Genomic DNA, 27691 nt, shown 5'->3' with positions numbered 1-27691 from the left:
TCATTTTAATTTTGAGAGCATGTATATTTAGCTACTGCCAGTTCCCTCCTTGGTAGAACTAGTTTTTTCTTTTAAAATTTTATGAATTTTTCCTTCCTAGAACACAAGTTCTTCTAGATCAGAATTAGATATTTTCCCACTAGTTAAATGAAAGGGAAACACACAAACTAAAATCGTGAAGAGAGAAAAACTAATGAGAAGCACACATGAGAAACGTCTGAAACCATCTGTACAGTAATCTTAGTGACGATAACCAGGAAACATTGCCTAAGGCTGTACCATATACAGGGCACATTACCAGCTGCCAGATGTTTCAAAATACACGTTTAATGCTATGGACAAGTGTTAATGCTTAAGATATTGCATAGCTTACAAATTGTTATAGAAATCCCTTCATTGTTATTCATTATTACAAGAACATCCAAAGTTGACATTGAGCATTTTCCTGATTTTCCCATCTGTGTACTGTTTATACAGCTGTTGTTACATTGGGAACAGTGAGTTACAGAAGATGCCAATGTCTCAGGGCCGAATTATGGAGTCTTTATTTCTGAACGCTGGCGGCTGCCTGGGGGCATGTGCTCTCCAAATCATGCAGCCCTGATTGAGCTCAGGGCTAAGCTCATAAAGGCAAAACCACATCTTGCTGGAAGTTAATTATAAAGCCAAGCATTTGTTGCAGAAGCAAGAGCAAGCAAGGTTTCCCAGCACTTAATGTAAACAAACCTTACAGATAACATCCTTACAAGATTAGTTTTTGAGCAGATAGCAGTTGTGCGCTGGTTAGAGGACACCCAGGGACAAAGTGGAGGTCACTGGCACTTCACTGTGTCTCTGTCCAGTCCCAGAGTTGACCGAATGCTCATATTTATTGCCTTACTTTCTTTCACTTCCACTTCCTCTTTAGCCTCTTTCCATATCACCCAAATCATGAATATTTACAATCTAGAGAAATCTTAAACTCTATGTTTCATTGCATTTGCCTCTGCATGGAATAGGTCATGACTGACAACTGTCAGGAAAAACAACAAAGGACAGAAAGGAGATACCAGATTTGTATTTTTTAAAGTATTTATTTTATATATTTGAAAGGGAGAGAGAGATGTGTGTGTGTGTGCTAAGAGATGTCCTAACCATTGTTTCACTCCCTGAATGCTCACAACATCCAGGGATGGGCCAAGCCAAAACCAACAGCCTGTAACTCAATTCAGGTTTCCCACATGGATGAGAGGGACCCAAGTACTTTAGCCATCACCTGCTGCCTCCCAGGGTGCACACTAGCAGGAAGCTGGAAGCAGGAAGCAGTGTTGGATCTAAACCCAGGCACTCCAACATGGGATGTGGGTGCTCCAAGCAGCATCTTAACTGTTGCACCAGATGTCCTATTATTATTATTATTATTAATGGGAAGAATCGATGAGATGAGTAGCTACTTTAGCAACTAATTGGGCCCTGGGCTAAGCACTTTCTGGGGTTTGTTAATCCAATGTTCATGCTAATCTTATTGAACAGTTGTGCAATGGTTTCAAAACCTCAGTTTGGAGTAAGATTATCTAATTGTAATCTCTGACTTTTCTGCTTATTTGCTGATATGTGACTTTAAGCAAGTCACTTAAATGCTTAATGTTATGTCAATAAAATCAAAAGTATGATAATAGTATCTGCATCCCAGAGTTATTGTGATAATAAATGAGTTAATATAAACAATTAAACAACGCTTGGAACACAGCACTTTCTCACTGATAGTTCAGCTTATTAGTAGGCTCCACATTTTCAGATGGAGAAATAGAGAGACGAGGGATATGATTTGGTTATTTAAGCAACTTGTCACAACAAGCCAAGATTAGAGGTTGGATTTGAACACAGGCCTGTTTGAGGCTCAAGCTACCAAAGTCAAATGTCTCTGTTATCAGTGACAATGTTTAAATATTCTAAAATCCAGGGTTAAGTGGTTGTGAATCAATAAGAGCTCCACCCCCAATAGCTCAAATTCTAAGTGGTTTTTAAAAAACCAGCCCAGGACACTTAAAGGAGGATTTGCAAGACTTGGAGAAAGCAAAATGGGATTTGCCCTGAACTAGAAAAGGCACCATTCTCTCTCCAAAACTGTCCAAGGCTGTTTTGTTTGTTTATTTTGGTTTTTGTCTATTCGGGGAGGTGGGAGAAATTGAGAGTTTACACTTCAGTCTCATTACATATCATTTCTAGTCTGTAAAATTTGTCTTTAACTGTAAGTTGTTCTTGTCACAAAGTTTAGGTTAAATAATTCTTACATAACCTCTTAGTAACACTTTCACATATAGATTTAATATAAATAATTCCATTAAATATTATAATATTTTAGACTGAGTGGAGTCTTCCAAATTGTTATAATCATGATTTTGGCAGGCAGTTTGAGCAAAGCATGTGGGAAGATGATTGTCCTGGAAAGGTTTACTGTAATACAGCTGTGCCCTAGTTTCACTAAGAAATTCAGTGTCCGAAATGAACCAGTTTATAAAATGCAAATTCAAATCCAAACTCTCAAAGTTTCCCTTAAAACCATCTTCTTAAGAATTTTCCCTGTATCAATAAAAACAACTTCATTCTTACACTTGGTCAGGGCAAAAGCTTTGGTGTCATCCTAATTTTGAGTTTCTCTTATAGCCCATACCAGCTCCACCAGCAATCCCATTGGCTTTCCTCTCTAAATATAATCAGAACAGGATGGCTTTCCACCTTCCCTTCTGCCACCACTCTGGTCAAACCCCAGTCACCACTTGCTCCGATTATCACAAGAGCCAGTCTGTTCCTTTTCTTACTTCAGTTTCTCCTTCAGTCATTCCTCTGCTCAAAACCTCCAAGCACTTCCCTTTCGGCTCAGGGTCAAATCAAAAGCCTTGCCACAACCTACAGGCCCCATATCATCATCTATGTAATACATTTTCTTACTTCATTTACTGCTCTTCCCCTTGCTCAGTCCCTACCACCAAATTCTGTTTCTGGGACAGGCCAGCAGGGACAGGCCTGGCCTCTTTTCTGTTTCTCGGACAGGCCAGCAGGCTCCCGTGTCTGGCCCTCTGCTCCTCATGTTCCTTCTGCCATAGGTGGGGTATCTTAGTGCATTTATGCTGCCATAACAAAATAGCACAGAGACACGTTGTTCACAGCTCTGGAGGCCGGAAGCTCAAGATCAAGACACCAACAGCTTCAGTGTCTGTTGACGGGGGCTATCCTGCCTCCAAGATGGCACCTTGTTACTGCATCCACTGGCGGAGACAGATGCTGTGTCTTTACATGACAGAAAAGCAGAACAGCAAAGAGGGCCTGGCTAGCCCCTCCAGCCTCTTAGATGGTCACTGATCCCATTCCTGAGGGCTGTGTCCTCATGACTTACCCTCCACCTAAAGGCCTCTCCTCTTGATACTGTCACAATGGGACTTAAAATTGCAGCACAGGAAGTTGGGAGAAACACAAACGAGGGGTCTTCCTAAAGCTCATAGCAAATATGTGTTATGGAAAAAACAGTGCATGGATTTCTGAATCTTTTATTCAACTATATACTTATCTTTCAATTCTATTTTTTCTATGAACTTTTGAAATGTCTTCATATGTTCAGATCATAGCAAGGTCCTTACGCAGTCACCTTCTCATGAAGCCTTCCCAGAACTCCCTACTAAAAATTCCCCACCCTCAGTGATTCTTATTCCTCCCCCTGCACCCAAAGTGCTTTTTCTCCTTAGTCTATGTCAACATCCATTATGAATATAATGTATTTTGCTTTTTGATTGTGTTGTTTATTGTCTGTCTATCCACTTCACACTGAATTCTATATTCCATAAGTACAAAGATTCTTTTCTGCTTATTCTGGTCACTGCTGTTTGCCCCATGCCTGTCACAGAGTAGGTGCTCAAAACATTTTTGCTCAATGTTGCTGAATTTCATTCAGGCAAAACTGAGATTATATAGCTTCTGCATAAAAGGAGAGCAAGCCTATTTCCCACTTATAAACTTGGCGGGCATTCAGTTGATTCTAATTAATAGTTATGAAATCAGTTCTCATTACCTGACAACATGATGCCCAAACCGAGGTATTTATATTTTCTGTTTATCCCACTTTCTGGAACATTTGATAGCAGCTTTTCACCACAAAACATTTTTAGATTAAAATTACTTTGCCCCCTATGGTTATCTGTGGGCACCTGTAACAAATTGTTTGCCAATGCTAAGTGAGCCAGTGCTGATTGGCCCCTGGGAACTTTAACAAACTTTAAATTTCAGCAAAATGCCCCCAAGCCTGCTAATGCTGCAGAGGAAGGCAGATATTCTGAAGGTAGAAGATTCCAGGTAATTTGACTCTCTTTATGTTCTTGATAGCAAATAGCTTTATCCTGGAGTTGTTTACATTTTCAAGATACCACCTAAGAAGGGTTATTGATTTTGAAAGCTAATGAAATTGAAAATATTCTCTACTGAAAACAACTGTGTAATAATTGGTGCTTTGTTTTTATGAAATAGAATGTGTATTACCAAACTCTAGAAACCATTGACTATAATGGATAGTTTGGTAGCAACCTTGCCTTGGCTTCAATCAGCAGTGTGATTGAGATCCACAGGTAACACAGAGATGCTAGTTTTCTTCTATCCCTTCACAAACCAGGTTGTATTCCTTTACAAACTGGAATCAGAAGAATCTGATCTTATCCCTATTCTCAGATCTCATCTGTGCTTATATTTCTACTGATCTGCCCTAAGTTATTGGAGAAGTGACTTATGTTGTCCTGACCTAAAAGGTATTTATTTGGAAAGGCTGAGATCCAGAATAGCTTATTATTTGGGGATATTTTTAAAAGTTATATATATATGTGTGTGTGTGTGTGTATATATATATATGTCTTCCAATAAAATTTTTTACTTTGAATCAATTAGATTAGAAGAATACATTATTTCTTCCCTGAAAAGTGGTTTTTCTTCCAAGTAATCTCAAATACTGGTAGGCTATAAGGATCACTCTATGTCTGTGTGACAGTTTGTAAAATATTTAATGTTCATTAAAGTAGAAAAACTGGTGGTCCAAAGCTGCATTGAATTTTTTTGTTAACTAATGACTATGTGACTTAATTGAGCTCACTAGATCCTTTTAATACATTTACTAAAATATAAATATGTACCATTATCTGCTAACTGTGATGTTTTAAGCAACATTTTGTGGAAGCCAATAAAACATATGATTTATATGATTTACTTTTTTTCTTTTAAATATTTGTTTATTTATTTGAAAGGCAGAGTTACAGAGAGGCAGAGGGGGAGAGGGGGTGGAGAGAGAGAGAGAGAGAGAGAGAGAGAGAGAGAGAGAGTCTTCCATCCTCTGGTTCACACCCCAGATGGCCACAATGGCCTGAGCTGGGCTGATCCAAAACCAGGAGCCAGGAACTCCCTCTAGGTTTCCCACACAGGTGCAGGGTGCCAAGGACTTGGGCCATCTTCTCCTGCTTTCCCAGGCTATAGCAGTGTTAGATCAGAGGTGGAGCAGCTGGGACTTGAACTAGTGCCCATATGGGAAGCTGATACTGCAGGCAGCAATCTTACCCACCATGCCACAGCACCGACCCCATAATTTGTTTTTAAGTCAAACACATGTAAACTTTCTGTAATAAAATAAAATAGAGAACTATTTAAGACAGCATAGAGTCCTTATCGTGAACACTGTGCAGTAATATTGCTTGACTACTTATCCCAGTCCTTCTCTTTAATATCTGTGAATTAAAAAGGAGTCTCTGACCCCTGACAGACTTAACAGGACTGGTGAAAGTTGCTACATTAATTGAATGCCGCTCAGCATTACACAGGTAATTAAATTAAATAATCTCTAATGAGTTTGGATTGACAATCAAGCAAATAAATATATACTTATAAAATTCATTTCTATAAGTGAATCTATTATTTTAATGACTTTCAACAATTTTTATTTTGACTTTAGAATAACCAGATAGACAACATTCTTAGATTATAATATGTACACTTGTGTTTTAATAAATTATACATAGTCACATAAACATATATGCTAGTTTTTCACATATAAATTAGTCATAAATACATAAGAGTATGTATTTATATATGTACAAAACAAAAGACCACGGGCTGCTACTGTAAGGATGTTTATGTATTTACCTGAGTATTTTTGCTGCAATTCTTCATTGAAAATACTTTGGGGTAAAGCATTCTTGTCTTTTCACAGAGATTCTCAAAAATGCCGGTTATCTACATAGGACTGCTCCTCTTAGGTGTGTCCTGGGCAGCACCAGTGAGCATGGTAAGCACCTAAACTTGATTTTGTTTCATATGATTCTTGCTCTCTGTATTTTTCTTTTAAAGCAATGCTTATTTAAATTAGTAGCATTTACCTAATTCTGTTACAATAAAATACCAAGCTAATAGAATGCATCCAAACACCTACTACCACGCGAGCAGGCCCTCAGCAAACACCCTGAGTTACAAGATATCTTACCTTCTAAGGAACACCGGGAACGATATTTGTGAGAAAACTAATAGCCAGTCACAGCATTGCAAATCATCTGAGACTAATGAATGATCCTCAAATTCTCAATTTAATGACACATCAATCACTTCTTGGCCTTTTGGCTAAGATCAAGTGTAGTATCTGTTCTTATAAGTTTAATGACACATCAAAAGAATCTTTCAATATTTCACTAGAAACAAAGAATTTGGCATGAACATATTAAAGTTACTAACTAAATTTTATGAATGATGATGTAAAGAGAGGAGAATATTTTTATGTTTCTTGCAACACCCCAAAACTGCAGGATCATGTTAATGATGTTTTCCTCATCAGTGAAGAAAAAGATAGGAAGTAGGGCCCCTAAGCTCAACCCCAGGTCAAGTTCTTTACTCCTTTTATGACTTTTCTCCTGACTCACACAGTTGCGTATTCAGGATGTGACCAAATTGTCTTGTGACAATGCTGTTACAGACATTTTCTGCAATGCAGACACAGTGCAAATTAGATAATGTCTGAACAGCATCCCAACTTCTCAGAGTAACCTTTTTGGTTGGAGAACCTTGGAAACAAGCAATCTTCCCATTGTTTGTCATGTTTAAATATAAGTCCTGTCTGACAGGGTGACCAGTTGGTACCAGACTGACAGGGACAAACCACACCATCCCGTGAGGACTGTAGAAGCACACATCCGTACACAGTCCTGAGGGTGGCCAGCTGCTTAGCACAGGCTTCTCTTGGGTCCAATCCACATGATGTGGTTCAGTGAGGGCCATAGAGGCGTGCACTCAGGGATGATGGTGGAAGCCTGGTCTTGCTGACCCAGCCCAATCTAACCAGCTGAGGATGCATTTATTTTGAGCAGCACATTCCAAGGAACAGCTGGAGTAGTATTTTCTGACCATTTTCCAGTAAAGTGCTATGTCAACATTGATCCACTAACCACTGGTCAAAACAGGGTGCCAGCTTTCCTTCCCAGAGGGAGACAATGTCATCTTCGTCACAAGGCCACGTTCAAGCATGGGACAACTGCCAAGTGGGTATGGGGGAAGAAAGAGGGGTGCAGATTTCAAACCAAAGAGTCAGCAAGAACAGAGAGATGAAATTCAGAACTGCAAGTGGTCAAATGTGGTTTTTCCCTCTTATATATAGATATCACTTTAGCAATTACCTCAATTGTTTAATAATAGATCAGTGGTATAAGACATGAGTATATACCAAGTTGCTTACACATGGCTTGGAATTGTACTCCAAATACCAAACAAGTTTAAAATGGAAGAAAATAGAAGATGATTATTGGACCTGCAATTCAATTAATATTCATCAGTATGTAATTAGCCTAGAAAGACTAGGTCACAATAAGTACTGAATTATACAAAGGTTCTCTATAGTGTCAAGTATATATTTAATACATACATAAGTGTGTGTGTGTGTGTTCTTAAAGAAAAAACCTAATGTCCCTTATGGTCATTTTCTGCTCAGTAACTGCCCATCTCATTTTGGTTTTTCATTTTTTTTAAACTTTTATTTAATGAATATAAATTTCCAAAGTACAGCTTATGGATTACAATGACTCCCCCCCCCATAACGTCCCTCCCACCCGCAACCCTCCCCTTTCCCACTCCCTCTCCCCTTCCATTCACATCAAGATTCATTTTCGATTCTCTTTATATACAGAAGATCAGTTTAGCATACATTAAGTAAAGATTTCAACAGTTTGCTCCCACACAGAAACATAAAGTGAAAAATACTGTTTGAGTACTAGTTATAGCATTAAATCTCAATGTACAGCACACTAAGGACAAAGATCCTACATGAGGAGTAAGTGCACAGTGACTTCTGTTGTTGACTTAACAAATTGACACTCTTGTTTATGGCATCAGTAATCACCCTAGGCTCTTGTCATGAGCTGCCAAGGCTATGGAAGCCCCCTGAGTTCACTGACTCTGATCATATTTAGACAAGGCCATGGTCAAAGTGGAAGTTCTCTCCTCCCTTCAGAGAAAGGTACCTCCTTCTTTGATGACCCGTTCTTTCCACTGGGATCTCACTCACGGAGATCTTTCATTTAGTTTTTTTTTTCCCCCAGAGTGTCTTGGCTTTCCATGCCTGAAATACTCTCATGGGCATTTCAGCCGGATCCGCATGCCTTAAGGGCTGATTATGAGGCCAGAGTGCCGTTAGGAAATTTGCCATTCTATGGGTCTGCTGTGTATCTCACTTCCCATGTTGGATGGTTCTCTCCCTTTTTGATTCTATCAGCTAGTATTTGCAGACACTATTCTTGTTTATGTGATCCCTTTGGTTCTTAGTCCTATCATTATGATCAATTGTGAACAGAAATTGATCTCTGGGACTAGTGAGATGGCATTGGTACATGCCACCTCGATGGTATTGAATTGGAATCCCCTGGTATGTTTCTAACTCGACCGTTTGAGGCAAGTCAGGTTGAGCATGTCCCGAATTGCACATCTCTTCCCTCTCTTATTCCACGCTTATATTTAACAGAGATCACTTTTCAGTTAAGTTTCAGCACTTAAGAAGAATTGTGTATTGATTACAGTATTCAACCAAAAGTATTAAGTAGAACAAACAAAAAAAATACTAAGAGGGATAACATATTAAGCTGCTCATCAACAGTCAGGGTGAGGGCTGATCAAGTCACCGTTTCTCATAGTGTTCATTTCACTTTAACAGGTTTCCTTTTTGGTGCTCAGTTAGTTGTCACCTATCAAGGAGAACAAGTGAATGGAAGGGGAGAGGGAGTGGATAAGGGGAGGGTTGTGGGTGGGAGGGACGTTATGGGGGGGGGAGTCATTGTAATCCATATTCTGTACTTTGGAAATTTATATTCATTAAATTAAAGTTAAAAAAAAAATGAAAAACCAAAATGAGATGGGCAGTTACTGAGCAGAAAATGACCATAAGGGACATTAGGTTTTTTCTTTAAGAACACACACATACACTTATGTATGTATTAAATATATACTTGACACTATAGAGAACTTTAGTATAATTCAGTACTTATTGTGACTTAGTCTTTCTAGGCTAATTACATACTGATGAATATTAATTGAATCTGCTAGCTACCTCCATTTTTCCTTCTCTGAATTAATGTTGTCCCAGTTGATGGCAACAATCAGGTTCCATGCTTGGGTGTGACCCTACTATTTATATACAGGGCTCTGGTTTCACTCCTGCTGGGCCATCAGGAGCACATTAATTCAATCTAACAATTGCTGGACTTTACCCAGTCAATGCACACATGTAGTCCACTTCCCTGAACTCCAGTTTGAATTCATGCAAACTCAACAACTTCTTTTTCAGTGAAAACCCATGCTCCAATCTCTTCTACCTGGGATGCCATCCTGCCCTTCTCCCCTCTCCACCCACAGGGCAGTTTGCTGTGCTGGAATTGGTTTCTGTGATGGAGATGGCACTGCTCCCAGTAGGGGAAGAGAGCTGGTGCTCACTTTTGTCATACCAAAATCAGTAGTAAAGATGTATGTGCCTGGGCCACTGCTGTGGTGCAGCAGATTAACACCCTGGCCTGAAGCACTGGAATCCCATATGGATGCCAGTTCAAGACCCGGCTACTCTGCTTCCAATCTAGCTCTCTGCTATGGCCTGTGAAAGCAGTGGAGGATGGCCCAAGTGCTTTGGCCTCTGCACCCACATGGGAGACCCAGAAGAAGCTCCTGACTCCTGGCTTCAGATCAGTGCAGCTCCGGCCATTGCGGCCAATTGGGGAGTGAGCCATAGGATGGAAGACCTATCTCTCTCTCTCTCCCTCTCTCTCTCTCTCTCTCTCTCTCTCACTCTTTTTCTGTGTGTGTGTAACTTTGACTTGAAAATAAATAAATAAATCTTTAAAAACAAAAAAAGATGTATGTGCCTATCTTTTTTGGTCAGAATGACCTTCCACATTGAACAATACAACCCAGTGAGGGAAAAACAAATGAAACAGCTGTTGTTTGAAGAAATGAATGAAAGAATGAATGCTCCATTTGGTGAAGTTGTATTTCTTGTTTCCTTTCAGACATTTCGACCTCAGACGAAGGAAACTCAGCGAGGCTGTGTGGAAGAGCAGAGGGTAAACAGGATTCTTCTCAAATAATCTATTTGGGGTCTGTCAAGGAAAAAGTCCCTAAGAGAAGATGTTGACTGTCAAAATATTCCTGGGTTCTTAGAATGGAAATGCAAAATTACACAACATGATTTTGACACTTTCTGGTTAATCAGGTATTATAATGCACACAATATGTGACAGGAAAGAGGAAAGCATTCTATACGGAGATTTCTTCCTCTTCAGTGTGATTTCTTCCTTCAAATGAAACAATAGTTTGCCAGGCAACATTTAAGGGATAATTGATAAGAATTACGGGAGACTAGCAAACACCATTTCTCCACCCATGCACGTGAAAGCTAACTATACATAATGGAGGAAAAGTAAAGGTGGTTAACAGGTCTGTTTACAAAATATTTATTTATTTGTTTGTTTGAAATGTAGAGTGAGAGAGAGAGAGAGGGTGAGACCAAAATGGCCAGGTTGGTCAAGCTAACCTCAGGTGCCTAGAACTCCATCCAGGTCTCACAGGTGGTTCCTAGCACCTAGGCCACCTTTAGATGCTTTCCCAGGCACATTACTACAGAGCTGGATTGGAAGTGGAGTAGCTGAGACATGACCTGATGTTCATATGGGATGCTGGCTTTGCAGGCAGCAGCTTAACCAGCTGCGCCACAACACTGGCCCCAGTTAACAGGTCTCAATGGGGAATTCCGTTCACATGAAGTTAGTTTCTATATACATCCAGAAAATTAAACAAACACTAGATGCTTTTCAAAATGCAGACTACTTTTACACATCACGATTTTCCCCGTCAGTATTAGAAAACTCCGTTCTAAGAACTAACAATCTTCTGTTCTTTATCTCAGCTGACAATTACAATGGCCAAAACTACAAATTTAAGAGCCTACATGTTCATACTATGAGGTTTATCAATTGGATATCAGACATGAGTGTTGTAAAAAACCTGCCTTTTCTCCTAAAACCCCACCCTCTCCCATCTGAGAATATTTCCACATGCTTCATTTCCACTGAAACTTAGTAATAAAATTGATGCACCCTGAGAAGGAATGCAGTTGACAGTCAGGCTCAGAGAAACCAGATTTAGAGACACCCAGTAGAAAACTTGGAGGAACAAATTACTATCTTCAGGAGCTGGCTGACGTGCACCCTCCTGTGGTTATAAGAAGTACTACCGATTGTCAGAGGCAGAATGCTATTTTCCCCAAGTTAAAAAATAAATGGCTCAATGAAAACTAGAACCAGAAAGCTTCTCGGTAAGAGATAAACTCACCTAAACGTAATGTTCTGGTTTTGTAGATGACGTACAAAGGCCACCATGAGAAGCATGGGCATTACATTTTTAAGTGTGTTTACACACTGCCTGGGAAGAAAAATCAAACCAACGTAAAGGTAAGCTGCATATCTAGGTGAGCATCCTCAGCGTAAGCCAGACCATGGCCCAAGCCTAGGGGGAAGCATAGGGGAGAGGAAGTTCGTTTTTGCCTGCTCTCAGGTTTCTCTCTGTGGCTGCCACCTTTCCCCACACTCCTGACTCTTCACGCTCCTCTACCATGGAACTCTGTTCCAGAAACTTCCTGACCTCTATCCCAGGGTATCCCTTCCCTCTGCCTCAGAACCTGCTGCTGCAAGTGTGGTACTCATGGATCCCAGTTGCCCAAAGATGGCCGTGTTAGTGCTTCTTCGTCACATCTGGTCTCTCAGGAGGAGGTCGTCTGGATAGATTTCACCATGTGCTGTTGGTAGGGTTTTCAACAGAAGAAAGCATTTTGGCCCAAAAGTGTCACGTCTTAGTGTCTCTCAGACTCAGTCTACAGGCGACAATTCCCGCTGTGGCAGGGTGCTCAGAAGAGAAAGAATGAGGCCCCTGTCACAGGATGACAATAGTTCTTTTCACTCAGTGCCTTCTTGCAGATTCATGGGCCAAAGAGCTGGAAAGAGCCTAAGATGCCATCAGTCAAAGACTATTTGCTTTTCCCAATCTGGCTTGCTTCCCATGGAAGTAGTAGTTTCCTTTCAGAATGCTTTTTTCTTCTGCTCCACATCCTTTCCATGACATCTCTAAGGCTACATCTAATTGCCTGTTAAAATTCGTTTCCACTTATTCATTGTGACAAGTGGATATTGAGCTCTTGCTGTTGTGCGAGATACCATGTGAGGGAAAATAATTGAGACAACTTACTTCTTTCCCTCCAGGATCTTGGGCTTAGTAAAGAAATAAAAAGTACTTCCAAAAATCACCATAGGCTGAGAGAGAATGTGGAAAGTACTATGTGAGTGGTGCAAAAAATAAAAGCATAATTTAGGGGCTTCAAGTGGAAAGAAATTAGTTCTTGGCTTGGTGTTCAAGAGAAGTTATGTACTGGAAATAATTGAGCTGGGTCTTAGATGATGAGTGGGATTTGAATACACAAAAGCGAATAGGAGAGGCCATTCTCCACCAAAGGAATAATATAAGCCTATGATAGACCTTCAGTCAACAGTATCATCAGAAATCATTTAACACAAGCATTTTTTTGCATTTAAATTATTTTCTGCAATGCACAAATGATTAAACATAACATACCACAGTTTAAAAGTTTTTTCATTTACAAAACATTCTTCTAACTTATAAACTCAGTTTTCTACTGAGATGTACACAATTCATTATTATTATTCAGACTACTCTTAAAACTGGTAGAAGCATCAACAATCAAGCAAAATTTCCCACTTCAGAGCAAGAGCAGAAAAACTAGGAAGGGACTATTCTAATCTAATTTTCTAACCTACTTGTTTAACTAAAAGGGTTATTTCAGCAAGGAGTAAATGACTGTGATTACAAAAGGAAATACAAATGTCCAAGTTAAACTCTCTAATACTTAATGAATTAGTCAAATGTTTAAAAACTTTATTCAGAAATAAGTCACTACAAAGTTTACTTCTAATTTTTTTCCATAGCAAAGTCTTACATATTTTCAGAATATGCCTGCCATATAAAATATTGGTGAATTAGTGATGTCATAACTTCAACAAAAAATCATTTCATGTGGCATGTTAAAAATACTACAAGGTAGCGCTTTTGTAGATCATTTATTAACAAACTTCTTGAGAGTAGAGAGCATCTCTAAAGGCATTTTTATCTTGAGATTTAAGTGTGAGCTGATTCAACACCTCCCCCACTGCCTCCAGCAGTGTAAACTCAGGGAATCCTCTTATTTGGGAGCAAAATAAGACATCAGGGGTTTGGGAAGGGGAAGAAGGAAGGGAGAGGGAGCAGCCAATCAGAATCTTTTTTCGATAACATAGCATCAAGAGCCACAAGCTTATGGGACCCACAGGCAGAGGGTGACAGTACATAAGCAGAGGGGTCTAGAATAAGTTCATGGCCATCAGCCATTTCAGATAATAGTGGAGAAGTCTGGAGATCGGGAGAATAGCTGTGTGTCCTATAATGAAAGAAATATCATTAACATTATGTGGGAAAGCAACCCAACATTCATTAAAGAGACACATACAATTCTGTATGAAATGGTAGTAACTGCCGTTGATATAAAGCATTTTTGTGCTAGACATTGTGCTAGATGCTTCACATGCATTATATCATTTATGAAAATCATTTAATTCACCGAAAAATTTTTCTTATTTTGTAACTGAAGAAGTTGAGACTCAGAGAAATAAAATAGGTTTCCCAAGCTCACACAGCTCATAGGTGACAGAGTTGGTAACTAATTCCAAAAAAGAAAGGCCACTTGGCAACTCGGTCCTGGCTCCCCTGGATCCACTTTTTTGTTTGTTTGTTTGTGAGGATTAACAGATTTATTTTTTCCTTTCTATTATTTCTTTTTCTCACCTTATTGTACTTCTTTTTTTTTAACTTTTATTTAATGAATATAAATTTCCAAAGTACGGCTTATGGATTACAATGGCTTCCCCCCCATAACGTCCCTCCCACCCACTACCCTCCCCTTTCCCACTCCCTCTCCCCTTCCATTCACATCAAGATTCATTTTCGATTATCTTAATATACAGAAGATCAGCTTAGTATACATTACGTAAGGATTTCAACAGTTTGCTCCCACACAGAAACATAAAGTGAAAAATAATAGATGATTTTTTTAAAATGATGATGAAATCATATCAGACCTATTGTCATGTTTAATCCCAGTGAGAGTCAAGTTGGGAGTTGATAATTTCTTTTTTTTTTTTTTTACAGAGGATCAGTTTAGTATGCATTAAGTAAAGATTTCAACAGTTTGCACCCCCATAAAAACACAAAGTGAAATATATTGTTTGAGTACTCGTTATAGCATTAAATCTCAATACACAGCACATTAAGGACAGAGATCCTACATGAGGAGTAAGTGCACAGTGATTCCTGTTGTTGACTTTACCAATTGACACTCCTGTCTATGGCATCAGTAGTCTCCCTATGCTCCAGTCATGAGTTTCCAAGGCTATGGAAGCCCTCTGAGTTCTCCGATTCTTATCTTGTTTAGACAAGGTCATAGTCAAAGTGGAGGTTCTCCCCTCCCTTCAGAGAAAGGTACCTCCTTCTTTGAAGACCTGTTCTTTCCACTGGGATCTCACTCGCAGAGATCTTTTGCCAGAGTGTCTTGGCTTTCCATGCCTGAAATACTCTCATGGGCTTTTCAGCCAGATCCGAATGCCTTTAGGGCTGATTCTGAGGCCAGAGTGCTATTTAGGACATCTGCCATTCTATGAGTCTGCTGAGTATCTCACTTCCCATGTTGGATCACTCTCCCCTTTATTTATTCCATCGGTTAGTGTTAGCAGGTACTAGACTTGTTTATGTGCTCCCTTTGACTCTTAGTCCTTTCATTATGATCAATTGTGAACTGAAATTGATCACTTGGACTAGTGAGATGGCATTGGTACATGCCACCTTGATGGGATTGAATTGGAACCCCCTGGTGTGTTTTTAACTCTACCATTTGGGGCAAGTCAGCTTGAGCATGTCCCAAATTATACATCTCTTCCCTCTCTTATTCCCACTCTTATGTTTAACAGGGATCACATTTCAGTTAATTTTTAACACTTAAGAATAACTGTGTATTAATTACAGAATTAAACCAGTCATATTAAGTAGAACAGACAAAAAAAAAAACTACTAAGAGGGATAATGTATTAAGTTGTTCATTAACAGTCAGGGCTATGCTGATCAAGTCACCGTTTCCCATAGTGTCCATTTCACTTCAACAGGTTTCCTTTTTGGTGTTCAGTCAGTTGTCACCGATCAGGGAGAACATATGGTATTTGTCCCTTTGGGACTGGCTTATTTCACTCAGCATGATGTGTTCCAGATTCCTCCATTTTGTTGCAAATGACTGGATTTCGTTGTTTCTTACTGCGGTATAGTATTCTAAAGAGTACATATCCCATAATTTCTTTAGCCAGTCTACCGTTGATGGGCATTTAGGTCGGTTCCAGGTCTTAGCTATTGTGGATTGAGCTGCAATAAACATTAGGCTGCAGACCGCTTTTTTGTTTGCCAATTTAAATTCCTTTGGGTAGATTCCAAGGAGTGGGATGGCTGGGTCGAATGGTAGGGTTATTTTCAGGTTTCTGAGGAATCTCCAGATTGACTTCCATAGTGGCTTGACCAGTTTGCATTCCCACCAACAGTGGGTTAGTGTCCCTTTTTCCCCACATCCTCGCCAGCATCTATTGTTGGTAGATTTCTGAATGTGAGCCATTCTAACCGGGGTGAGGTGAAACCTCATTGTGGTTTTGATTTGCATTTCCCTGATTACTAATGACCTTGAACATTTTTTCATGTGCCTGTTGGCCATTTGGATTTCCTCTTTTGAAAAATGTCTATTGAGGTCCTTGGCCCATCTCTTAATTGGGTTGTTGGTTTTGTTTTTGTGGAGTTTCTTGATCTCTTTGTAGATTCTGGTTATTAACCCTTTATCTGTTGCATAGTTTGCAACTATTTTTTCCCATTCTGTCGGTTGCCTCTTTGCTTTCCTGACTGTTTCTTTTGCAGTGTAAAAACTTCTCAATTTGATGCAATCCCAATAGTTAATTTTGGCTTTGACTGCCTGTGCCTCCCGGGTCTTTTCCAGAAACTCTTTGCCTGTGCCAATATCTTGAAGGGTTTCTCCAATGTTCTCTAGTAACTTGATGGTGTCAGGTCGTAGATTTAGGTCTTTAATCCATGTTGAGTGGATTTTTGTGTAAGGCGTAAGGTAGGGGTCTTGCTTCATGATACTGCACGTGGAAATCCAGTTTTCCCAGCACCATTTATTGAATAGACTGTCCTTGCTCCAGGAATTGGTTTTAGATCCTTGATCAAATATAAGTTGGCTGTAGATGTTTGGGTTGATTTCTGGTGTTTCAATTCTGTTCCATTGGTCTATCCATCTGTTTCTATACCAGTACCATGCTGTTTTGATTACAACTGCCCTGTAGTATGTCCTGAAATCTGGTATTGTGATGCCTCCAGCTTTGTTTTTGTTGTACAAGATTGCTTTAGCTATTCGAGGTCTCTTGTGCCTCCATATAAATTTCAGCACCAATTTTTCCAGATCTGAGAAGAAGGTCTTTGGTATCTTGATTGGTATTGCATTGAATTTATAAAATGCTTTTGGGAGAATGGACAATTTGATGATATTGATTCTTCCAATCCATGAGCATGGAAGATTTTTCCATTTCTTGGTATCCTCTTCTATTTCTTTCTTTAAGGTTTTGTAATTTTCATCGTAGAGATCTTTAACGTCCTTGGTTAAGTTTATTCCAAGGTATTTGATTGTTTTTGTAGCTATTGTGAATGGGATTGATCTTAGAAGTTCTTCCTCAGCCATGGCATTGTCTGTGTATACAAAGGCTGTTGATTTTTGTGCATTGATTTTATACCCTGCTACTTTGCCAAACTCTTCTATGAGTTCCAATAGTCTCTTAGTAGAGTTCTTTGGGTCCCCTAAATAAAGAATCATGTCATCTGCAAAGAGGGATAGTTTGAGTTCTTCCTTCCCAATTTGTATCCCTTTAATTTCTTTTTCTTGCCTAATAGCTCTGGCTAGAACCTCCAGAACTATATTGAATAGCAGTGGTGAGAGTGGACATCCCTGTCTGGTACCAGATCTCAGTGGAAATGCTTCCAACTTTTCCCCATTCAATAGGATGTTGGCTGTGGGTTTTTCATAGATTGCTTTGATTGTATTGAGGAATGTTCCTTCCAACCCCAGTTTGCTTAGAGTTTTCATCATGAACGGGTGTTGTATTTTATCAAATGCTTTCTCGGCATCTATTGAGAGAATCATATGGTTTTTCTTCTGCAGTCTGTTAATGTGGTGTATCACATTGATTGTCTTGCGCACATTAAACCATCCCTGCATACCAGGGATAAATCCCACTTGGTCTGGGTGGATGATCTTTCTGATGTGTTGTTGCATTCTATTGGCGAGAATTTTATTGAGGATTTTTGCATCTATGTTCATCAGGGATATTGGTCTGTAATTCTCTTTCAGTGCTGCATCTTTTTCCGGCTTAGGAATTAAGGTGATGCTGGCTTCATAGAAAGAATTTGGGAGGATTCCCTCTTCTTCGATTGTTCTCAATAGTTTGAGAAGAATTGGAGTTAGTTCTTCTTTAAATGTCTGGTAGAATTCAGCAGTGAATCCATCTGTTCCTGGGCTTTTCTTTGTTGGGAGGGCCTTTATTACTGTTTCAATTTCTGTCTCAGTTATGGGTCTGTTTAGGTTTTTGATGTCTTCCTGGTTCAATTTAGGTAGGTTGCATGTGTCCAGGAATCTATCCATTTCTGATAGGTTTTCCTGTTTGCTGGCATACAAGTCCTTGTAGTAATTTCTGATGATTCTTTTTATTTCTGTGGTGTCTGTTGTTACGTTTCCTTTTTCATCTCTGATTTTATTGATTTGGGTCTTTTCTCTCCTTTTTTTAGTTAGTTGGGCCAATGGGGTGTCAATTTTGTTTATTTTTTCAAAAAACCAACTCCTCGTTTGGCTGATTTTTTGTAATGTTTTTCTTGATTCAATCCTGTTGATTTCTTCTCTGATTTTAATTATTTCTCTTCTCCTACTAGATTTGGGTCTGGTTTGCTGTAGGTTTTCTAGATCCTTGAGGTGAATTGAAAGCTCATCTATTTGGTGCCTTTCCAATTTCTTGATGTAGGCACCTATTGATATAAACTTTCCTCTTAACACTGCTTTTGCTGCGTCCCATAAGTTTTGGTATGTTGTGCTGTTATCCTCATTTACTTCCAGAAAGTTTTTGATTTCTCTTTTGATTTCTTCTATGACCCATTGTTCATTCAGGAGCATGTTGTTCAATCTCCATGTGTTTGCATATGATCTAGGGATTCCTGAGTTGCTAATTTCCAACTTCATTCCTTTATGGTCTGAGAAGCTGCATGGTATGATTCTAATTCTTTTGAATTTGCTGAGACTTGCTTTATGGCCTAGTATGTGGTCAATCCTAGAGAAGGTTCCATGTACTGCTGAGAAGAATGTAAAGTCTTTAGCTGTAGGATTGAAAGTTCTGTATATATCTGTTAGATCCATTTGGGCTATAGTGTCGTTTAAATCTACTGTATCCTTGTTGATCTTCTGTCCTATTGATCTGTCTATTTCTGAGAGTGGAGTATTGAAGTCCCCCAGTACTATTGTATTGGGGTCTAAGTCTCCCTTTAAGTCCGTTAACAAATCTTTTAGATAAACTGGTGCCCTGTAGTTAGGTGCATATACATTGATAATTGTTATATCTTCCTGTTGAATTGATCCCTTAATCATTATGTAGTGTCCCTCTTTGTCTCTCTGAACGGTTTTTGTGGTAAAGTTTATGTTGTCTGAAATTAAGATGGCTACGCCTGCTCTTTTTTCATTTCTGTTGGCATGGTATATCTTTTTCCAGCCTTTCACTTTCAGTCTGTATGGATCTTTGTTGGAAAGATGAGTTTCTTGTAAGCAGCAAATAGATGGGTTTTGTTCCGTAACCCAATCAGCCAATTGGTGTCTTTTAACTGGACAGTTCAGGCCATTCACGTTCAATGTGACTAATGATAAGTGGTAACTTTGCCCTGCCATTTGCCAAAGATAAGTTCTAATATATGCTTTGAATTCCCTGTGATCTTTTGCTGTGAGGTTTCCTTCCTTGGTTTCCTTCCTTTACCTTCTTTCATGCTGATGACTGTGTTTCTTTGTTTCTGTGTGTAACACATCTTTAAGCATCTTTTGCAGGGCTGGACGAGTGGCAACAAATTCTTTCAATTTCTGTTTGTTATGAAAAGTCTTTATTTCACCTTCATTCACAAATGATAGCTTTGCAGGATATAATATTCTGGGCTGGCAGTTTTTCTCTCTTAGTACCTGGGCTATATCTCGCCATTCCCTCCTAGCTTGTAGAGTTTCTGATGAGAAGTCAGCTGTGAGTCTGATTGGAGATCCTCTGAGAGTAATCTGACGTTTCTCTCTTGCACATTTTAGGATCTTTTCTTTATGTTTCACTGTGGAGAGTTTAATTACAACGTGTCGTGGTGAGGATCTCTTTTGGTCGTGTTTATTAGGGGTTCTGTGAGCTTCCTGTACTAGGATTTCTCTGTCCTTCTCCAAACCTGGGAAATTTTCTGCTAATATCTCACTAAAAAGGCCTTCTAATCCTTTCTCCCTCTCCATGCCTTCAGGAACTCCTAGAACCCGAATGTTGGGTTTTTTAATAGTATCCTGAAGATTCCCAACAATATGTTTTAGATTCCTAATTTCCTCTTCTTTTCTTTGGTCCGACTGTATCCTTTCCTGTTCTCTGTCTTCTAAGTCTGATATTCTCTCTTCTGCTTCACCCATTCTGTTTGTAAGGCTCTCTATTGTGTTTTTCATTTGATCTATTGAATTCTTCACTTCAGTCACTATCCCAGTTTCCTGTTGTACTAGTTGTTTCGTTTCATTTTGATTCCTCCTTAATATTTCATTTTCACGAGAGAGATTTTCTATCTTCTCCATTAAGGATTTCTGTAGTTCAAGAATTTGTTTTTGAGAACTTCTTAATGTTCTTATCAATTTTTTGAGATCTGCTTCTTGCATTTCTTCTATATCATCATCCTCATAATCTTGAATTGGGGTGTCTTTTTCATTTGAGGGCTTCATGGTGACTTCCTTGTTTTTATTACCTTGGTTTTTGCGTTTGTTATTTGGCATATTGGAGATATTTGGTTTCTTCACTGTGGTGCTTTTTCTTGTTATACTATGACTCTAGATTAAGTGGACTATCTGTTTTTGATGGAGCCTTAGGGCTTGAGATGGGTGTGGCCTGAGAGCTCTGTTTGGTGTGCCAAAGGTGACACTCCCAGGTTAGGCGTGGTAAACCTCTCTCTCTCTCTCTTTCTTTTTTTTTTTTTTTTGATTCAAAAGGGAAGTTATTCTGCACAGCTGAACGAAGTTGGAGGTAGTTAGCAGGCAAATGATATACCCACAGGAACCAGAGATCAGAAGCTCTTTCCCAAGGACCACACAGGGAATCTGTTCTGCCCTCAGAGTGGGCTCAAATTCTCCTTCAGTCTCCCACTGGGTTGCCAAAGTTACGGAATTGTAGCGTCTCTGGAGAGTGCTCACGTGAATTCTGTGAGTTCTCTCCCCCACCGTCTCTTTTTTCACGGTCTCAGTTCAGTAGCACCACAAATTTACTAGGTCCTAATCTCCTGTTAATTTGCCCCGCCCAGAGTCAGGTTTTTCTGCTAGGCTCAGGGCCGGTGCAGACCTGAGGTCGCTCTGCTTATGACGTATGTCCAAGATGGCGCCTGCTCTTTGTCTTGCTCGCCCTTGAGAGGTGAACGGAGAGAGAGAAACCCGTGTCCGTACCAGTCACCTCTCTCTCTCTTCCAGTTAGCCTGGTGAAGTCCCCCCCCCCCCGGGGGGTCGTTCCCTCTAGTCTCCTCTCTCCGCTTGCCTGCCGGTGTCTCGGGCTATTGAGGTTCGGCTCACCTCGCGTTCCAGCGGCTCGGTCCCGCGGCTCGGCTTCCGCGGCTCGGTCCCGCAGCTCGGCTTCCGCGCGGTGGGCGACCTTGTTCTCCCAGTAGGTCCTCCGATTCACTACCACTCAATCCAGAAGGGTTTCCTCTGCAATATTTTCCTGGTTCTTTTTTCTGAGGCTACCGTAACTCCCCTTTTATTAAACTAAATTTTCCCGGACTATCGGTGCGCGCCCTCACTATTCCGCCATCTTGGCTCCGCTCCGGATCCACTTTTTTTTTTTAAAGATTTATTTATTTATTAAAGATCAGAGTTACAGAGAGAGGGAGAGACAGAGTGAGCAGTCTTTCATTCGCTTATTCACTTGCCAAATGGCTACAATGGCCAGAACTGGACCAATCTGAAGTGAGGAGCCAGGAGCTTCTTCCAGGTCTCTCACAGGAATGCAAGAGCCCAAGCACTTGGGCCATCTTCCACTTTTTTCCCAGGCCATCAACAGGGAGCTGGATCAGAAATGGAGCAGCTGAGACTCGAACTAGTGCCCATAGCAAATGCTGGCACCTCAGGCACAGGCTTAACCTACTATACCACAATGCCAGCCCCCTGGATCCAGTTTTGCATATTCTTTGTAATCACCCCTAAGAGTGAGCTTCCAGCTGGCCATCTTTATTTCTCCATCAGTGGCCTTTCACCTATTACCACATCCTCAATTAACACTTCCAAGAAGATGTTCACACATTCAACAAAAGCCAACAGATTGAAATGTGGCAGAAAAGGACAGAATTAAGCTGTATTAGTAAGAACAGGACTGTGGCCAAGGCAAGGAAGCTAAGAAATGCTGTGTGCTTTGTGCCACATCAGCATCTACAGCTGATTTGTGATTCAAAGCCAAAGGAGAATTAGACAGATGATGGGTCTGGTCATAGGGACCCAACAAGAGAGAACTGCAAGTATCAACACTCTGTACCCTCCAGGATGCTACCTTTGCTGTTCAGGAAGTCATTTGGCACTGCTTAGGACAGGTGGTGCACAGCTCAGTTCCACACATGTCCAAGTCCCTCAATAAATAACCCATAATGATTTCATCTTATTCACCAGTTCAAATGCCCACATAGTGACCTTGTAAACTCTAGCTCATTCTGCAACTTGGAGATAGAAAGAAAGTGTAGCATTAATTCTTCTATAATTATTTTGGTACACAAGAACTCCTAGCCAAGGGATTAATACAGAAACAGGAGAAGGTGCAGAACTTAAAATCAACTTGTTTAAACTAAAGGTCATCTAACAATTTTAATAGTTCTCTAGGTACATCCTGCAGTCTCCTCTAGCTAAATATTCTCGGGCCCTCGCTCCTTTGTTGTTTCTTAATGACGACACCCAGGTATGGCATACATCACCTCCACACAGCATAGACCTCGTGTGCAAATGGGCCTTGCTTCACAGCAGAGAGGAAGACTTGGGATCTTCAGACACACATGAGACAATGCCGCAGGACTTGTGTGTTCTTGGCTCCACAGCGAAGGATCTATTCAGTACAACTGCGGTGGGGCCCAGGGGTGATTCATCTTTTCTTGGCTCTCACAAGCAGATTTGACCCCTCTTTGTTTATGATTCAGACTTGGCCCCAGTGTGTGTGCTCCATCTCCATTGCTCCTTTTATGGTCACATCGCTCCCTCTATGATAACACCATCTGGAAACCTCTGGACTGGACTCTCAGACCATATTTTATTTTTTATAATTTTTAAAAGCTATTTTTACTTATTTATTTGAGAAATACAGTGGCAGAACTCCACCTACTGCTTTATTCTCCAAATACCTGCAGCAGCCAGGGCTGGGCTAGACTAAAGCCAAGAACCAGAATTTTAATCCAGGTCTCCCATATAAGTGATAGGAACTCAAATACTTGAGGCATCCCTGCTGCCTCCTTCTCCCCCCAGGATTAGCAGCAGGGCTGGGAGACGCACCCAGACACTCTGACATGGGATATGAGTGTCTTAACCCATTCTCATCAGTAGGCCAAATGCTCAGTCCCCTCAGGACACTTCTGTGTCCAGCTTGTGTCACAGAGAATCACTGAGTGACACAGGCCAAACTCAAATCAGCTCCTTAGTTCTGTGTTCTGCCAAGTGTACTCCAGGTTGGCCTCGCACTGGCTGAGAAGTAGCATCTACACAGAGTCCACCCCAGTCTCTGAAAAAGGAGAAACAGAGACACAGGCCTCCGCTTTTTCATCATCCAGAAGCTGATCACAGATGCAGATTCTCCAGCCCAGCCCTGGACCCACTGAGTCAGACTCTCTAGCCATTGGCCAACAATTTTGTTTAAGCAAACCTTCCAGATAATTCCTATAAATGGTAAACTGGAGGACTACTGATCTAGACTATCAAATTTGCTTTATTATGTGACAAAGGCAGAAACAAAGAAAATTAATGGATACTTTTTTTAGACAATAACTGGGCTGCAAAACTGCTGCAAAGCCCTATATTGAAAGTCAGAGCTGAGTATTACCTGCGATAATTTATTTGTAGATTTTGTTAAAAAGAAAAAGGAAATCTTGTGGTAACTCATGATGATCAGGACAAACACACACACACCACAAAAGTTTAATTTTAAATAAAATTCATTTCACTTGCTATGATCCCTACGTACAAAATGAGAACCATGCTCTTTTTATCATGCTATTCTTAACTTCAGATCCTCCTTTAAAATCTGGCTCTAAGCTACATTTTCAAATTCTGTCTCTCCTAATAAACTCCTATAGAGTTAATAGACTCTTTTTTTATCGAATATCTGATGGATAGCTTTCTATACTGCATAGGAATTGTTTGATTTTTAAAAATTTAACATAAGATAATCGCTATGTATTGAAAATTGTACTTTAGGAAGAAGAGAAGAAAGACAAAGAGAATGCCGCTCTTGACCACTTTGACAAGAGAAGAAATCAGCAGCTGTCACCTAAAGATACTGCGCAGGGAAGAGATCTGGCCCTTTTGGAAACCATTGGAAAGAACCGGAGTGTTAAATCTCAAACACCTTCCACAAATAGGCAGACCCTGAATGAAGACCTCAGCGTTATTACCACCAGTGTCCACAATGACCGAGAAATGTCCATTTATCCTGAACCCACTGGGGACAGAGGGGTTGAGGATGGAGATGATGCCACTGGCAAATTCCATGACCAGGAAGAGTACAGTACAGGGCTCATTGGAAAGAATACACAGCACACCATGGGGCCCATGATGGTGACTGGAGCCCTGGGGGAAGAAAACCGAAAGAGTAAACTTAGGAATGTTGTAAGGAGCATTCCAGAAGGTATTCACTATGCCAAAATCCACTCAAAAGAAAAAAGGAACCATCAAAGAGATTCTCAAGTACAGAGTAGTCCAATAAAAAGCAAGAGCATCCGTCATATCCAACACAATGCTGATTACCTAAAACAGCTCCCCAAAGTCAAAAAGGTCTCTAGGGATTTTGAAGGTAGTGGTTACACGGGGAGAGGGGACAATGACATCACTCCATTCAGTGGAGATGGCCAACCTTCCAAGGACATTCCTCGTAAAGGAGGAGTGATTGGTCCCGACCCAGGAGGTATAGATGTCCAAACAGGGTTTTCAGGTCCAAGGAAAGCTGAGGCTATCGATCCCGACACAAAAGGACCAGGCTATAATGAGATCCCAGAGAGAGAAGAAAATGGTGGTGATGCCTTTGGAACCAGAGATCAAACAGCGAAAGAGGCTACTGATGTCAGCCTTGCAAAAGGCAGCAATGACATCATAGGTAGTACCAATTTTAAGAAACTCCCTGGAAAAGAAGGAAACAGAGTGGATGCTGACAGCCAAAATGCCCACCAAGGAAAAGTTGAATTTCATTTCCCTCAGGCACCCTCACAAGGAAAAAGAAAAGAAGGCAGTCGTGATGCAACCCCAAGTACCAATTACAATGAAATTCCTAAGAATGGCAAAGGAAGCAGCAGAAAAGGTACGGGACACTCTGATAGAAACCAAGTAAATGTACATGAGAACCAAAGATTTTCCGCCAAGGGCAAAAGTCAGGACCTGCTCAGTCCTTCTCGTGGTCTTGATAATGAAATGAAAAATGAAATAGGTTCCCATGGTGGCCCCAATAACAGAGGGAATACAATAACACACAGCAGAAAAAATCATTATGTACCTCACCCACAAGACAATGAGGCGTGGAATAGCGGTGTGCCTCAAAGGAAAGGCTTGTGGGGTTACAGAAGATCTCATTCCAATAGGAGTTTTAGGCTCCGTAAAAAGGACGACAGCAGTGAATCATCAGACAGCGGCAGTTCAAGTGAGAGTGATGGTGACTAGTCCCCAGGGATGCCAGCAGGCCGTGGTCTGAATACCTAGCCCCCTGCAAGCTGACAACAGCCCAGAGCCACCCAACAGCAAACCAGTGCCGGGGAGGATAGAGTGGGAGAACCAAGTGAACCAAGGAGCTTGGTCTCCTCCGGGGAACTTTCACAACTTTAATGGTCACAGTATGAAATTCTATTCCAAGTTATAAGGTTCTTTAAGCAAAACAAAAATCTTATTAAGAATTTATGGAATAAGTACTATTTGCTTGAATGTATGCCATTTAAAACATAGTCTGTGACTCTCACAAACATCTTGTTATGTTGGTTGTATTGTAGCCTTGAAGATAAACGATCTCTTTTTGTGATAATCTCTAATTAAATGATCTATAGGAAAGGCCGTTGTCTGTGGTGCATCATTACCCAGGCAGGGAGATCAGTCCCACCTCTAGCAAAAGCAGCACCCATGGAATTAAAGGCTGGATGGAATCTGAAGGTGCTTCCCCCACCACTCTGCTTCAGCCACCTCTTCCTCTTCCCTCTGACCCTATGCCTGGTAAAGATCTCCTACTTCATACCCTTCCATGTTCCTCCCCCTTACTCTTTTACAACATCTTATAACACAAATGGTATTTCCTGAAATAAATCTCAGCCCTTTTGTCAATTCTACCTCCTTCCAGAGAATAGAGTAGATGGAGGACGGATAGAAGACATGAAATTTGAGGAGGAAGACAAGGACAAAGGCAAAACAAAATGTAGGTAGACAGATACTGTTCACCGGCCATTCCTAAATCATTTCTAGCCTACTTCTTTCTTCTGTCATTCAATGTAGAAGCGACATCATTACCAATGTGACACCATTCTGGAAATTAGATATAAGAATCCCAGTAAAAGAAGAGAAAGCATTTTTCAAGGCTTTTAATCTTCCTGATAAAAATAAAGCCAACCATGACCTTTTCTCCTTTCTCATGCTCTTCTTCTTGAATCAGCATGAACATAATGCCTGGAGGAGCAGCAGCCATTTTGTGGCCATGAGGAAGTGAACAAAATAATCACAGAGATGCAACTGAATCAACTCCATCATCCTCCATCTTTCAGCACCCTATGTTCTGTGAGAAAAATAGTTCTTTAGTAGCTAAAGACTTTGCTTCACTTTGCTGTAACGTGTTTGTCATTTTTTGCTATTAAATTGAATTCCTGATATGCCTCTCCATTCCTCTAAACAAGGACAATAGGAAAAAGAAGAGGACAGGTGGGAGGTGGAGAGAGAAAGGTGCGTGTTATTTCTCTGGTTTCTTTAACATGTAAGTTTCCAAGGAGCAGAGAGTACTGCTGCCACATTCAGTAAGCTAGGCTACTGAGTTGAGTCTGCTACTTGTATAAATACAAGTCAATGTCAGTACAATATTATGATGTCTTCAAAAACAATCCAAACACCCCCAGTGGATAGTTAGAAGTGCTTCTCTCCTAAAAAAAATGAGAGCACGAGCTGTGGCTAAATCAGTGTCTCCACATACACACAAGTAACTGTGGCTACTGTGGCTTGAGTGGCTCCCAAACGGCATGCTTCCGTAAATCCTTTAGTCTGCACAGCTTCCCTGTTACCTGGGAATTTTCACATCCTGCAAATGAGGAAACAGACACAGAACTGTAAGTGTCCCAACTATTAGCAGGAATCTGGGCCCAGGCAGTCTGCTCCAGAGACTGCTGTTCCCTACTCCCTGCACTGCCATACATCACAAAGATAGATACACATAATATACAATGGACGCCGTATGTGTAGGCAGATGTACTGGGACTTCTATACACACATACACACACATGGATATTGTAAGACTATGTGTGTACACGGTGGGGGGAATGCTAG

The 27691-nt window shown here is 40.5% G+C and overlaps 1 protein-coding gene and 1 pseudogene across 1 annotated transcript; both read left to right on the top strand.

Moving 5' to 3' along the window:
- Window positions 1-4214: 4214 nt before the first annotated feature.
- MEPE (matrix extracellular phosphoglycoprotein) lies at window positions 4215-25973 on the top strand. The gene is made up of 5 exons (XM_051819576.3): window positions 4215-4326; window positions 6218-6292; window positions 10536-10589; window positions 11883-11975; window positions 24389-25973. The coding sequence occupies exons 2-5, from the start codon at window positions 6230-6232 to the stop codon at window positions 25838-25840; spliced, it is 1662 nt and encodes a 553-aa protein (XP_051675536.1). The 5' UTR covers window positions 4215-4326; window positions 6218-6229; the 3' UTR covers window positions 25841-25973.
- On the top strand, window positions 6602-6719 carry LOC127483361 (U2 spliceosomal RNA; annotated as a pseudogene).
- Window positions 25974-27691: the final 1718 nt, after the last annotated feature.

This window comes from Oryctolagus cuniculus, chromosome 8, assembly GCF_051225735.1.
Source record: "Oryctolagus cuniculus isolate XC-2025 breed Fujian yellow rabbit chromosome 8, ASM5122573v1, whole genome shotgun sequence".
NCBI classification, from domain to species: Eukaryota; Metazoa; Chordata; class Mammalia; order Lagomorpha; family Leporidae; genus Oryctolagus; species Oryctolagus cuniculus.
This window is presented reverse-complemented; position numbering and strand designations above follow the sequence as displayed.

Coding starts and splice junctions, on each gene's coding strand:
- MEPE (XM_051819576.3), top strand. CDS start 6,230: ATGCCGGTTATCTACATAGGACTGCTCCTCTTAGGTGTGTCCTGGGCA. Junction 6,293..10,535: donor GGGCAGCACCAGTGAGCATG/GTAAGCACCTAA, acceptor GTTTCCTTTCAG/ACATTTCGACCTCAGACGAA. Junction 10,590..11,882: donor GCTGTGTGGAAGAGCAGAGG/GTAAACAGGATT, acceptor CTGGTTTTGTAG/ATGACGTACAAAGGCCACCA.